Source organism: Lycorma delicatula, chromosome 4 (genome assembly GCF_047948215.1).
Source record: "Lycorma delicatula isolate Av1 chromosome 4, ASM4794821v1, whole genome shotgun sequence".
NCBI lineage: Eukaryota > Metazoa > Arthropoda > Insecta > Hemiptera > Fulgoridae > Lycorma > Lycorma delicatula.
In genome coordinates, this window is record NC_134458.1 from 207,611,006 (window position 1) to 207,625,200 (window position 14,195).

General features: G+C 29.7%; 1 protein-coding gene across 1 annotated transcript in view; it reads left to right on the plus strand.

Annotated features, from left to right (window-relative positions):
• Positions 1-14,195, plus strand: part of dpy (fibrillin-like protein dumpy) — a 705,616-nt gene that overhangs the window by 633,289 nt on the left and 58,132 nt on the right. The window contains exons 134-142 of the mRNA XM_075365108.1: positions 72-1,004; positions 4,832-5,161; positions 6,049-6,363; positions 6,707-7,045; positions 7,629-8,561; positions 9,918-10,247; positions 10,811-11,125; positions 12,290-12,622; positions 13,429-13,737. Coding sequence (XP_075221223.1) covers positions 72-1,004; positions 4,832-5,161; positions 6,049-6,363; positions 6,707-7,045; positions 7,629-8,561; positions 9,918-10,247; positions 10,811-11,125; positions 12,290-12,622; positions 13,429-13,737 — 4,137 coding nt within the window. The remainder of the gene's footprint in view (positions 1-71; positions 1,005-4,831; positions 5,162-6,048; positions 6,364-6,706; positions 7,046-7,628; positions 8,562-9,917; positions 10,248-10,810; positions 11,126-12,289; positions 12,623-13,428; positions 13,738-14,195) is intronic.

Here is a 14,195-nt window from a genome sequence, read left to right on the forward strand (position 1 = left end):
TGTGCTTATTTGTACAAAAGTAGGACTTTTTTATAACAAGTTTAACATGAGTTACTTGTTCTTTGTTGCAGCTTCACCACCACCTGCAGCTGATCCATGTAATCCATCTCCTTGTGGACCAAATGCACAATGCAATAATGGAATATGTACTTGTTTACTGGAATATCAAGGAGACCCATACACTGGCTGTAGACCTGAATGTGTATTGAACACTGACTGTCCACGAGACAAAGCATGTATACGTAACAAATGTATTGATCCTTGTCCAGGAACTTGTGGACAAGATGCTAAATGTGATGTTATCAACCATATTCCAGTTTGCAGTTGTCCAGAAAGAATGTCAGGAAATCCATTTGTACAGTGTCGACCAGTGCAAGCACCAGTTGTAACCCAACCATGTAATCCATCACCTTGCGGACCGTTCAGTCAATGTAGAGAAGTAAATGGACAAGCTGTATGTTCTTGTGTACCAGGGTATATCGGCTCACCACCAGCTTGTAGACCAGAGTGTGCTAGTAGTACTGATTGTAATTTAAATCAAGCATGTATGAATCAGAAATGTAGTGATCCATGTCCCGGTACATGTGGTGTTGGAGCACGATGTCAGGTTATAAATCATAATCCGATATGCAGTTGTCCACCAGGAATGACCGGTGACCCATTCATCAGATGTCAGCCAATACCTCCACCACCAGCAGCACCACCAACAAATCCTTGCCAACCAAATCCATGTGGACCAAATTCACAATGCAGAGTAGCTGGAGATAGTCCATCATGTTCTTGTCTACCAGAATTTATTGGTACACCACCAAATTGTAGACCAGAGTGTGCTAGTAACAGTGAATGTCAGAGCCATTTGGCTTGTATCAATCAGAAATGTAGAGATCCATGTCCAGGAACTTGTGGAGCAAATGCAGAATGTAGAGTCGTCAGCCATACACCACAGTGTATTTGTATTGCTGGTTATATTGGAGACCCATTCATACAATGCACAGTTCAACAAGGTAACTGACTGTTCAATTATAATTTTTGGTTATTATTTTCTTGTTCAATTTATAAAAATAAATATATTAACTTTTTTTATCTTTAACCATGTATGATCGAAATGGTAATTATTAAAAATAGCCAGTTGCATAAAAATTGGTGGCTGCTAAGTGCCTAGATTGTGTAAGTACAGGATAGAATAGTTATTAGACAAATTTTAAAGATTTTTTTACATGCATCATGAAAGCATAAGTTAAGAATGGGTTTTTAAGTAGTCATAATAATACCTTTCTTTAGACATTCTTCAATTTTTATTAGAAAAGTAACCAGTAATGAAATGTTACAAAAGTAATTGTAAAACAAGATAGATTATCTTGAATTTTCAGTGTTATTATGAAGTGAGTTGTTACTCTTCAAACTACTGGAAAACATACATCGTGACTAGTATAAATACAATCATATGATTGTATACCAGTTGCTTTTATAGAGTTGTACATTAATCATTAGTAATTTTATTAAAATGAAGTAATTTTATTAATAAATGTTAATAGATTTAACCAGCATAGTAAATTTTTAAATTGAATTTCCTTACTGGTTTACTGTATGTTAATTTAATTTAAAAAATGTATTTTGTTATTTAAATCTGCACAAGTATTGTGTTTTATATGTTTTTTGTACGTTTTTGTATGTTAGTGTCAATTGCTAAGTGTTGTGTTTATTTCTGTAACAAAATTATTTGAATTTGTGAGAGATTATATCTGTGATTTGATTGTGTGAGATTGATCTGTGAAGACAGATTTCAGTTTTGCAGATACTAATATTTACAAATGGATCACAGCTGATTTTTTTAAAGGTTAAATGTATGTCTTTGACATTAATTTTCGAGAGATTAATATTATTATTTTCCAAACCAATTAGAATTATTTTAAAAATATATATTTTTCTAAAATCGACCCTTTCAAGACCCATATCCACCTCTGTTCTAATAATTAAAATATGTATTATACAACGTGATCCACCCAAGTACAGAAAATAAAATAAAATGACACTCACCTTATTTTTTCATATGATTTCTACAAAAGTACTTTCGCAGTAACCCGCATCTTCAGTTGTAGATATTTTTTTGTAAAATATATTGTATAAAATTACACATTAAATGTAAAAATTATAATAAACATCTGATGTGGACACCACTGACTTCTTTTTTTTCCTCTTTTTTTTAACCTCTGGGATCACTGTTGGGTATTGCTTCAGAGGATGAGATGAATGATTTGTAGTGTTTGTGAAAATTCCATGCCTGACCAATATTCGAACCCAGGACCTCCGGATGAAAGGCCGAGACACTATCACTCACGCCACGGAGGCTGGCACATGACTTCCTTGTACGACTATTAAATTACATATACACATTTTTTTTTAAATGAAAAGTACATAACATTTTATTTCATTAATAACTTCTGATATTTTTTCTTTTTTTTTTCTTTTGTTGTTACTGAATTATTATTTATCGTAAAACGTTTTTACAATCAGAGGTTAATAATTAATTATTAATAAATCAATATTTAAATTAAAAAAAAAAGGTGATGTCTGATTCTAACTGATGTACCTCCAAATATTTCATTAGGCTATAACTCTGGAACCAATGAAAATAAGTACCACTTATTACTGCAGTTAAGAAAGAGTCCAAAATCCAAATTTTGGGGGATTTTGGGCTTTTTTAGACACGTTTGGTTCAGTTGATTGCAATCAAAAGGGGAGATCCACAACTAGATATTACAGCAGTCCTAAATTCAAAACGTCAACCTCCTATAGCTAATCATTTTTGAGTTATGCGAGATATATTCATATGTACATAGGTACAGACATCACACCAAAACTAATCAAAATGGATCCAGGGATGTTCAAAATTGATATTTTAATTTGAATTCCTTTACTTTGTACATGGAAGCAAAAATGAAATGTTAAAAATAATAAATTATTAAAATTACATATAAAAACATATGATGTCAATTAAAAATAAAATGAAGTAAAAAACAAACTATATGTATATGGCCAGTAATACTATAATACTGTACTATTAAATAAAATGTCTGTGTAATATCTGTAAAAGTGTTGCTATTTATTCTAGCTTTTATTTATTCTAGCTCCTCAAATTCTGTTTGTGAGTTGATCAAGTTGAATCCCTGCTCATATTTATATATATAATACTTTTCCAAAATATCTGAATTTTTATTATTATTTTTTATATCACCTTTCTTTATTTCTAAATTAATATTAATATCTGAAATAGAATGTTAATTATTAATGAGATGATTATTATTATTAATAATAATATATTTAAACCTGCATATAAAACTAACAACCACATAATAAAATATTTAATAATACTGATTCATATAATTTATACAATTTATGTGGGGTTTATAAGATAAAGTGTAATGATTGTAAGGACATTTATATAGGTAAAACCAATAGATCCTTTAAAGCCAGATTTTATGAACATTTTAGTCATTATAAAAATAAAAATTTTCCATTATGACCATCCCTGAATCCATTTTGACTAGTTTCGACGTGACGTCTTTAGATACGTATGTATCTCGCATAACTCAAAAACAATTAGCCGTAGAATGTTGAAATTTTGGATTTAGGACGGTTGTAATATCTAGTTCTGCACCTCCTCGTTTGAATGCAATTGACTGAACCAAAAGTGTCCAAAAAGCCCAAAATCTAAAAGGTTTGGATTTTGGACTTTCTCTTAACTCCAATAATAAGCATTGAGAGCGTTTCAATGATATATCATAAGTGGTACTTATTTTCATTGGTTCCAGAATTATAGCCAAACAAAATTTTAATTAATGAAATATTTGGATCTTACAAGGGGAAGACACATCAGTTCGAATGCAACTTCATTTTCTTTCTTTTTTTTTACTTTTTTTTTTAATTGAAATATATTGATTTATTAATAATGATTAACCTCTGATTGTAAAAAAATTTTACAATAAATAATAATTCAATAATAAAAATAAAATACAAAAAAAAAATAAAAGTATGTAATAAAAAATATATGCAATTTAATAGGCATAAAGGAAGTCATGTGATGTCCACATCAGATTTTTTTACTTTATTTTATTTTTAATTGATGTCATATATTTTTATATGTAATTTTAATATTCATAATTTAATATTTTTATCATTTCCTTTTTATTTTTATTTTTACGTTTAATATGTAATTTATACAAAGTATTTTACAAAACAATGACTTCAATTTATGATGCGGGTACTTTTGTAGAAATCATATGAAAAAATAAGGTGTGTCATTTTATTTTATTTTATTTTCTTCCTTGGGTGGCTTATGTTGAATCCCGCATATTTAAAATATATATATATATATTTTAATGATAATTATGATGATCTTAGCAAAATTTTCTTTTAAGATCATCATAATTTTTATATTGAGTACATTTATCTACCTTTCCTTCAGAGTTGAAAAGGCAATGGCAAACCACCTGTAAAATCTACCAGGAGATTCCAATGACAAAACATCATTTACCTATGGAGTTTGCCAAGGATAAAACATGACTTAATGGCTAAATAATAATAATAATAGTAATTATGTATTAAAATATTTTTGTTTACACTTAAAAATTATCTTTTTTATCAAGCAATACAATATTATTTTTTACATTGCAGATTCATTTTTTTATTAAAAGCATTTTTTGTAAAAACTTTTAAGTTCTGTATCAGTTCTTTATATTTGATTTTAATTAAGAACATTGTTAAATATAAACACTAATGTATTATTTTATTTTTTATTGATGTACAATGTAATCAATTTATTTACTTTTAGCTACTCCACCACCACAGGAAAGACCAACACCTTGTATACCATCACCATGTGGAAGTAATGCTGTATGTAGAGAACAAAATGGTGCAGGATCTTGTACATGTTTACAAGACTATACAGGAAACCCATATGAAGGATGTCGACCAGAATGTGTACTAAACACTGATTGTCCATCAAACAAAGCTTGTATCAATAATAGATGCCAAGATCCTTGTCCTGGAACTTGCGGTCAAAATGCAGATTGTCAAGTTGTCAATCATTTACCATCATGTACTTGTCGACCTGCTTTTACTGGTGATCCTTTCAGAAGTTGTTCACTGATACCATCACCTCGTAAGTTAAAACATTTATGATTATAATTAGTTATTTTAATTTTTTATTAATATTTTATTAACTATTTTATTGGTTATTACTTAAAAAAAATTTTTTTGCCAAAAATTATTTCTTGTAGGATTTTACAGTTTACTGTATGAGTTATATTTTAGGCGTTTCTTGCATCTTTCATTGCATTTAGTTTCTTCTTAGACCGACAATTATTTTTAACATGATGTATTGTTTGTTATTGTAAAATATGATACTTGAAACTACAAAGCAGCACAAAAATTTGTATGTAACGATAGGTAATCTGATGAAATATAAAAAGAATAATGAGTTGGGATTAGAAAAGCACTACCAGAAAAGGAGAATTTATCAAATTTCTGATGTGGTTAATGAGAAATAATTCTGATAGTAACAATGATATTGGAATGTTTAAAAAATTCTTTGACAATATATTTTTTTCTGATAAATCTTAATTGTTGTAAGTTTTTGTGATTTTTCATTAATACAATCTGCATTTCAGATTTTTTAACTGAACTGAGTTCTTATAAACTATTGATTACTTTTGAAAAATTAACATTTTTCCAGATGATTGTTCATCTTCATCAAAGTTAAATTTCACTAATTTTTTTTTCTCTTTAATGCTACTCTTAACAATCAACTTCCTGATAACTGATTAGTTGACCTTTCTTTTGTGATTATAATTTTTCAGAAATTTCATTTCCTCTGGAGAATCAACATTTGTTAATCTCTTACAATGAGAAGTAAGCTTCAATAACACCTTTAACTGTGTTCTTTGTCAGTTGTATCTATTTAATATTACAGTAAAATAAAATGAAAATTACATAACTATTTGTTTATTACCTTACCAGATTTTATTTTTATTCATATTATTTTTGCAGCATCTCAAGCACCACCAACAAACCCATGCAATCCATCACCGTGTGGACCAAATAGTCAATGCAGAGAAGTGAATGGACAAGCTGTATGTTCATGTTTGCCAAATTACATTGGAAGTCCACCTGGTTGTAGACCCGAATGTGTTGTCAGTTCAGAATGTCCATTGAATAAAGCTTGTGTCAATCAGAAATGTACAGATCCATGTCCTGGAACTTGTGGATTGAATGCACGATGTGAAGTTATAAATCACAGTCCAATATGCAGCTGTAGACAAGGATTTACTGGAGATCCATTCACTAGATGTTTTCCTACACCATGTAAGTCTTTACTTAATTAAATTTAAATTCTTGTTTAAAATAATTTTGTTTTATAATTATATGTTTTACACATTCTTACAATAAAACGAAAATTGAAAATAATTTTTATCATATCCTGTGTGTGTCATCACTTATAGATATAATGACATTATGTGTGCATATTTTATATGAATTCATTATTAAACTATTAATATTTCAATATTATGAAATATAAATTAAAAATTATTATTTGTGGTTAGAAGTGTTGATGTACTTTTCTTTCTTTTTTAGCACCGCCACCAACACAAATTAAAAATTATTATTTGTGGTTAGAAGTGTTGATGTACTTTTCTTTCTTTTTTAGCACCGCCACCAACACCAGCTGCTCCACCAGAACCAGTTAACCCATGTGTACCATCACCATGTGGTTTGAATTCAATTTGTCAAGTTGTCGGCACAATACCATCTTGTTCATGTTTTCCATCATTCATTGGATCACCACCAAATTGCCGTCCTGAATGTATTATCAACTCAGAATGTGCTAGTAATTTGGCCTGTATTAGAGAGAAGTGTCGTGACCCGTGTCCTGGATCTTGTGGAGTTAGTGCATTATGTAATGTAATTAACCATACACCTTCTTGTACTTGTCCAGAAGGTTATACTGGTGATCCATTCACAAGCTGCTCACCAATTCCACCACCACGTAAGTGTGAAGTTAATAAAATTTTATTTTTTTTTAATTAGTTGTATATAGATAACTTAAATATAGACATTTGATCAATATCCAGCTGTGTTCTTCAGTCATGTACCACACAAGATGAACTTTTATCAGATCTGTTTTTGCCATATTTTAATATTGACAAGATACATCTTTTTATTATTAGAAAACATGTCCAAAAATTAAAAACAATCGGTTTACTCAAGTTAGTGCTGATTAACTTCATTAGTTTAATAATAGTATATGGATACACTAGGCTGATTAGCTGAAAGGGGCTGAATCTGAGAACAAATTTACATATTTTTTATATATCCTTTAATTTCAGCATTTGTAAACAAAATTTAAGTACCATTAGGCTTAGATTTGTTTGATCATAACTTTATTCTCTAGCAGATTAAAATTACAATGTAGTTACAAACACAAAAATTCTACCAAAACCACTTCACCTATGCTAAAAATACTAAATTATTTAAAAATTAGTTCTAAAATTAAAAATTACTATATTTTTTTATTTTATTAAAATGAATCATATTCCAGTTTTAACTATTGTTTCGTTTGTTTTTTTCAGCTGCTGAACCACAACAAGTAGATCCATGTAATCCATCTCCATGTGGACCAAACGCAGAGTGCAGTAATGGAATATGTACTTGTTTACCAGAATATCAAGGAGACCCATACACTGGTTGTAGACCTGAATGTGTATTGAACACAGATTGCCCACGAGACAAAGCTTGTATACGTAACAAATGTATTGATCCTTGCCCAGGAACTTGCGGACAAGATGCTAGATGTGATGTTATCAACCATATACCAGTATGCAGTTGTCCAGAAAAAATGTCAGGAAATCCATTTGTACAGTGTCGGCCGATGCAAGAACCAGTTGTAACACAACCATGTAATCCATCACCTTGCGGTCCATTCAGCCAATGTAGAGAGGTAAATGGACAAGCTGTATGTTCTTGTGTACCAGGATATGTTGGCTCACCACCAGCTTGTAGACCAGAATGTGTTGTCAGTGCAGATTGTAATTTAAATCAAGCGTGTATGAATCAGAAGTGTAGAGATCCTTGTCCCGGTACATGTGGTGTTGTAGCACGATGTCAAGTTATCAATCATAACCCGATTTGTAGTTGTCCAGCAGGAATGACTGGTGATCCATTTGTAAGATGTCAACCATTGCCACCACCACCAGCAGCTCCACCTACAAATCCTTGTCAACCAAATCCTTGTGGACCAAATTCACAATGCAGAGAAGCTGGAGATAGTCCATCATGTTCCTGTTTACCAGAATTTATTGGTACTCCACCCAGTTGTAGACCAGAATGTGCTAGTAATAGTGAATGCCAGAGTCATTTGGCATGTATTAATCAGAAATGTAGAGATCCTTGTCCAGGAACATGTGGAGCGAATGCAGAATGTAGAGTTGTCAGTCATACACCACAATGCATTTGTATTAATGGATATACAGGAGATCCATTCATCCAATGTAGTGTACAACAAGGTAATTATAAATTAATAATGTTTACCTTTTTTCTACTGTTTTATTTTTATTTTGAATTTTTTATTTCAGAAAAAAAAGAAAAACATTTAGTAATAATTATATTTACTTTTATTTTTTAGTAATCGTGTACCAAAAGGCTAATCCTCATTTTATAGTTACTGTTTAACTATTACAAATGAATTTTTTAATTTCTGAAATATACCAATCCTAACTGGAGTTTATTCTAGAACCTCTTAGATGAAATGCAAAAAGAGTACCGCTCTGGCATGAAAGATTGTGAATATTATATTCAGTTTTCAGATAATACAAAAAAAGGGGGGCCTAAGGCCCACCAACAAAATTTTTCATTACACCTGATTTTATTAAATGTTTTTGCCTGTTGTAACTAAATAATGTTCATGAATTTAGCGTACTAACAGCAACAAAAACATTTACAACAAAAGCTTCAAAATGCTGAACATTTTTAGCTATTTCTTGAGTTGTATTTAACACAGCTGTAACCCCAATATTTTGTTTTTTTAGCTCCAAAACACAAATTGTTCATATCAAGAATTATAAACCATTCGAATGAATGAATTATTTGTGTGTTGCGCATAGCCACCCGGCACAGTTTATCAATTCATTACTTAAGATGACATTTTTAGTTACATACTATGAAACCATACTACAGAAGGGTTCTAATTAGATTTTACCACAAAAAATTAAAACTGTCTACAATTTTTTTCTTTATTTATGAGCATAAACATCTTTAAAATCTAGTTAAACAGCTGAAATTTTCTTGTTATGATTGTGTTAATTGTTTATTCATTTTTTTCTGCTATGGTGTGAGGCAAAACAAATGAATTTGATCATTATTCTATATTTTGTTCTGAAAAATAGGAAATTTGAAATATTTGTTGTTAGGATTTCATAAATCTAACTTCTAAATGTTAAAATATTTACTCATTATGAATCTGTATAATAATGTTCTGGATAATTCTATGAAAAATCACAATATTTATGTTTATAATATTATGGAAATACACTGCAAACAAAAAAGAGCAGAGTATAAACTAAATAAATATAATTAAATTTTTTACGTTAGTTTTAATTCTATATTTTTTACACAAAGTTCTGAGTGATCTGTTCATTAATACTTTCATTTTTTCACAGTCTGGACAGTATTTAAACACTCAGTTTATTCCTAACTGTAACAGTTCATTTATCTTTGGCTGTAATTATTCCAGAAATTTATGGGTAGAATGATTAATTATATAGGTACTGGTAATGAAACAACCTTATCATAAACAAACCTAATTTATAGTTTTTATTTATATCTAAAATAATTTTTAATTTTTTCTTTTATGTAATTTTTAGCTATTCCAATACCTCAAGAAAGACCAACACCTTGTGTACCATCACCTTGTGGCAGTAATGCTGTATGCAGAGAACAAAATGGTGCTGGATCTTGTACTTGTTTACCAGTTTATATTGGAAACCCATATGAAGGATGTCGACCAGAATGTGTATTAAATACAGATTGTCCATCAAACAGAGCTTGTATCAGTAATAAATGTCAAGATCCATGTCCTGGTACTTGTGGTCCAAGTGCCGATTGTCAAGTTGTTAATCACTTACCAACATGTACTTGTCAACCTGGCTTTACTGGTGATCCATTTAGGATATGTTCTCCTATACCACCACCTTGTAAGTAATTCTAAGTTTTTATTTTTTTTATAAAAATTTCCATTAGCTGACTAATGATTGTTAGTCACGATATGATGGAAGTTTTTTAATTTTATAGTTTATGTTTCTTCTGATTTGTTTTAATTATTGGTTAACAGTATTTGCTTCTGAGCAAATAATCCATAAAGATTTGACCACTTAATCTGTAACTCTCGGCCTATAAATTGTTTTGAATTATCTTGGCTTAATGTGTCAAAAAATAGTAATAATAGAAGAGAGAGGGAATTGTAAAATTATTCCTTGGGATAATTACCATAAATATATGCTATTTTAAAAGGAAGGAAATAGAAGAAAGGTGTTTGTAACTTATTTAATTCACACGCTCTCTTTGAACATTTTGTATGAATATATATATTAATTTTTATTTTAATTAATATCATTTAATTTTACATATTATGTTAATTAGTTGTGCTATTGCACTTATATATCATTACTGACATGTCAGTCCTTTAATAAACAAATTTTATATAGCAATTTAAATAAATTTTTGTAAATATATAATTTATTTTGTTTTTTTTTTTCAGCCGCACAAGCTCCACCAACTAATCCATGTAATCCATCACCTTGTGGACCTAATAGTCAATGTAGAGAAGTTAATGGACAAGCTGTGTGCTCATGTTTACCAAATTATATTGGAAGTCCACCTGGTTGTAGACCCGAATGTGTTGTCAGTTCAGAATGTCCATTGAATAGAGCTTGTATCAATCAGAAATGTACTGATCCATGTCCTGGAACTTGTGGATTGAATGCACGATGTGAAGTTATAAATCATAGTCCAATATGCAGTTGTCAACAAGGATTCACTGGTGATCCGTTCACTAGATGTTTACCAGTTCCACGTAAGTTGATATGATTTTGTTTCCCAAAAAATAAGTTTTTAATAAATTATAAAGCGTTTGAAATATCTACTTTTTAAGATCGACTTTAAAAGTAGATATCTAAATAGAACTACCTAAGTTCAGTAGATACTTAAGTATATTACAAAAAGTGAAATAAGATTTATATTATAAAACTAAAGTTATTTATGGATATTTTTACTGCTTTAAATTTGTGATTTGTATGAGCTATTAATCATATAACCAAGGTCTGGTGTTTCTTGAATTTTATTTTATACAAGTTGACCGTTTTTACTTCCTTGTACAAAGTAAAAGAAAGTATTGTGATCATGAAAAATTTCGGTTTTCTGATTTCAACAGAAATATCCATTTTAACACCTGAATGCATTTTGACTAGTTTCGGCATGACATCTGTATGTATGTATCACACATAACTCAAAAACAATTAGTTGTAAGATGTTGAAATTTTGGATTTAGTACTGTTGTAACATCTAATTGTGCACCTCCCCTTTTGATTGCAATCAACTGAATCGAAAGTGTCCAATTCATATTTTGGACTTTTTCTTAACTACAGTACTAAGTCCTCATTGAGAGCTTTTCAATTTTCATCGGTTCAAATCAGACTTCATCTTCTTTTTTTTTTAATTTAAATATATTGATTTATTAAAAATTATTAACCTCTAGTTGTAAAAACTTTTATGATAAATAATTCAGTAACAATAAAAAAAAAAAAAAAATGTGTATATGTAATTTAATAGGCATACAAGAGCCGGCCTCTGTGGTGTGAGTGGTAGCGTCTCAGCCTTTCATCTGGAGGTCCTGGGTTCGAATCCCGGTCAGGCATGGCATTTTCACACACACTAAAATCATTCATCGATCCTCTGAAGCAAATACCTAAAGGTGGTTCAGGAGGTTAAAAAAAAAAAGATTGGCATATAAGAAATTCATGTGGTGTCCACATCAGATATTTTAAATTTGTTTTTAGATAAAAAAAGATTGTAATAGAGAATAAGTTTTAAAAGTTTGTTGTTGTAGCCACTGGCTGTAATGATATATTTCAAATCTTCCCTATAGTTGAAAAAAATTGATTATATTTCAACAAATATTAATTTTAAATTATTGAATTGTAAGTGTCAGTTATTTATTTAAATGATGGTTTATTTATAGCACCTCCACCACCTCCGGCTGCACCAGTTGTTGTAAATCCATGTGTTCCATCACCATGTGGTCCAAATTCACAATGTCGGGATATTGGTGGATCACCATCATGTTCGTGTCTTCCAGAATACATAGGCAGTCCACCGAATTGCAGACCAGAATGTACTATAAGTGCTGAATGTGCTAGTAATTTGGCTTGTATGAGAGAAAAATGTAGAGATCCATGTCCAGGATCATGCGGCGCTAATGCTCAGTGTAGTGTAATCAATCATACTCCAACATGTACTTGCCCTGAAGGAATGACTGGAGATCCATTCACAAACTGCGTTCCAAATCCATCTCGTATGTATTGATTTCATAATAATTTTTTAATTGATAATAAATATTGTATTAAAATGCCCCCTGGCAACACTTTAAACTGCAACTAGTATGTAGTTATTAATTTATTTAAGTTAATAAGCTAAAAATTTATATTTATAATGTTATCATTTTATTTTTAAAGCAGATTCATAATATACAACATTACTTAGTCGGCAACATTATCATAGTTTATTTTAAAATATGTAATTAAAAATTAAGAAAAATAATAATGCTTCTTCAATCAAGTTCATGTTTTAAGTTTTTAAGTTGTAATCATAACAATCTTAAGTATCTTTATGAAAAAGATGTGTACTGTTTTTATAATTGCTGATGAAGTAGTTTAATTACAGTATGATAAATTCTTATTGTATCAAATTATTTTTTTATTTTATTATATCAAATAATAATAGTATTGATTTAATATTTTTTAATATTCATAAGTATAGTGAGAGTAATTAAATTTTACCTACGTTTTTAAATTGTATGTAACCATTAGAAATATGTAGTTAAATATTTTGAATTTTTAAAGTAGTTTTCACATCTGAGAAGCAATGGTAGTAGCTGCAAAAATTTAGAAAAATTTAAAAGAAGTATATTAAAAAATTCTCTCTAATATAAAAAATAATTACACTAAACTATTAAATTTCTTAACTTCATTAAAATCACTACAGCTTTTTATCAATGCTTTTAAAAAACATACGTTTATGTTATCATAAACGTAAAACATTTATATGTACTTTGGATTTATATATTCTTTGGATGTCGTATAATTTAGTTTTTTTTTTCAGCTGCACCTGTACCAGTAAATGTAGATCCATGCAATCCATCACCTTGTGGGCCAAATGCTCAATGTTCTGATGGCATATGCACTTGTCTACCAGAATATCAAGGTGATCCATACAGAGGTTGTAGGCCTGAGTGTGTTTTAAATGCTGATTGCCCTCGTGATAAAGCATGTATCAGAAATAAATGTGCAGATCCTTGTCCTGGAACGTGTGGTCAAGATGCACGTTGTGATGTTGTTAATCATATACCGATATGCAGTTGTCCACCTGGAACATCTGGAAATCCGTTTGTGCTATGTCGTCGGGTTCAAGGTTTGTATTTATATAATTTTGTATGGTACTAAAAAGCTTATTACAATTTTACGTTTTGTTAATGCTATTTAGATATAAAATTTAAGCAAGTAGTAATATCTAGTTGTGCACCTCCTCTTTTGATTGCTATCGACTGGACCAAAAGTGTCTAAAAAAGCCCATAATCCAAAAAATTTGTATTTTGGATTTTTTCTTGCAGTAATCAGCTCTCATTGAAATCTTTTCAACAATATATCATAGTTGTACTTATTTTCATTGGTTCCAATACCCAAATAAAATTTTAATTAATGAAATATTTGGATAGTACAAGGGGAAGACACATTGGTTCAAATCCAACTTCATTTCCTTTTTTTTTTAACTTTTTTTTAATTTAAATATATTGATTATTAATAATTATTAACCTCTGATTTAAAAAAAATATGTATATGTAATTTAATAGGCATACAAGGAATATCATG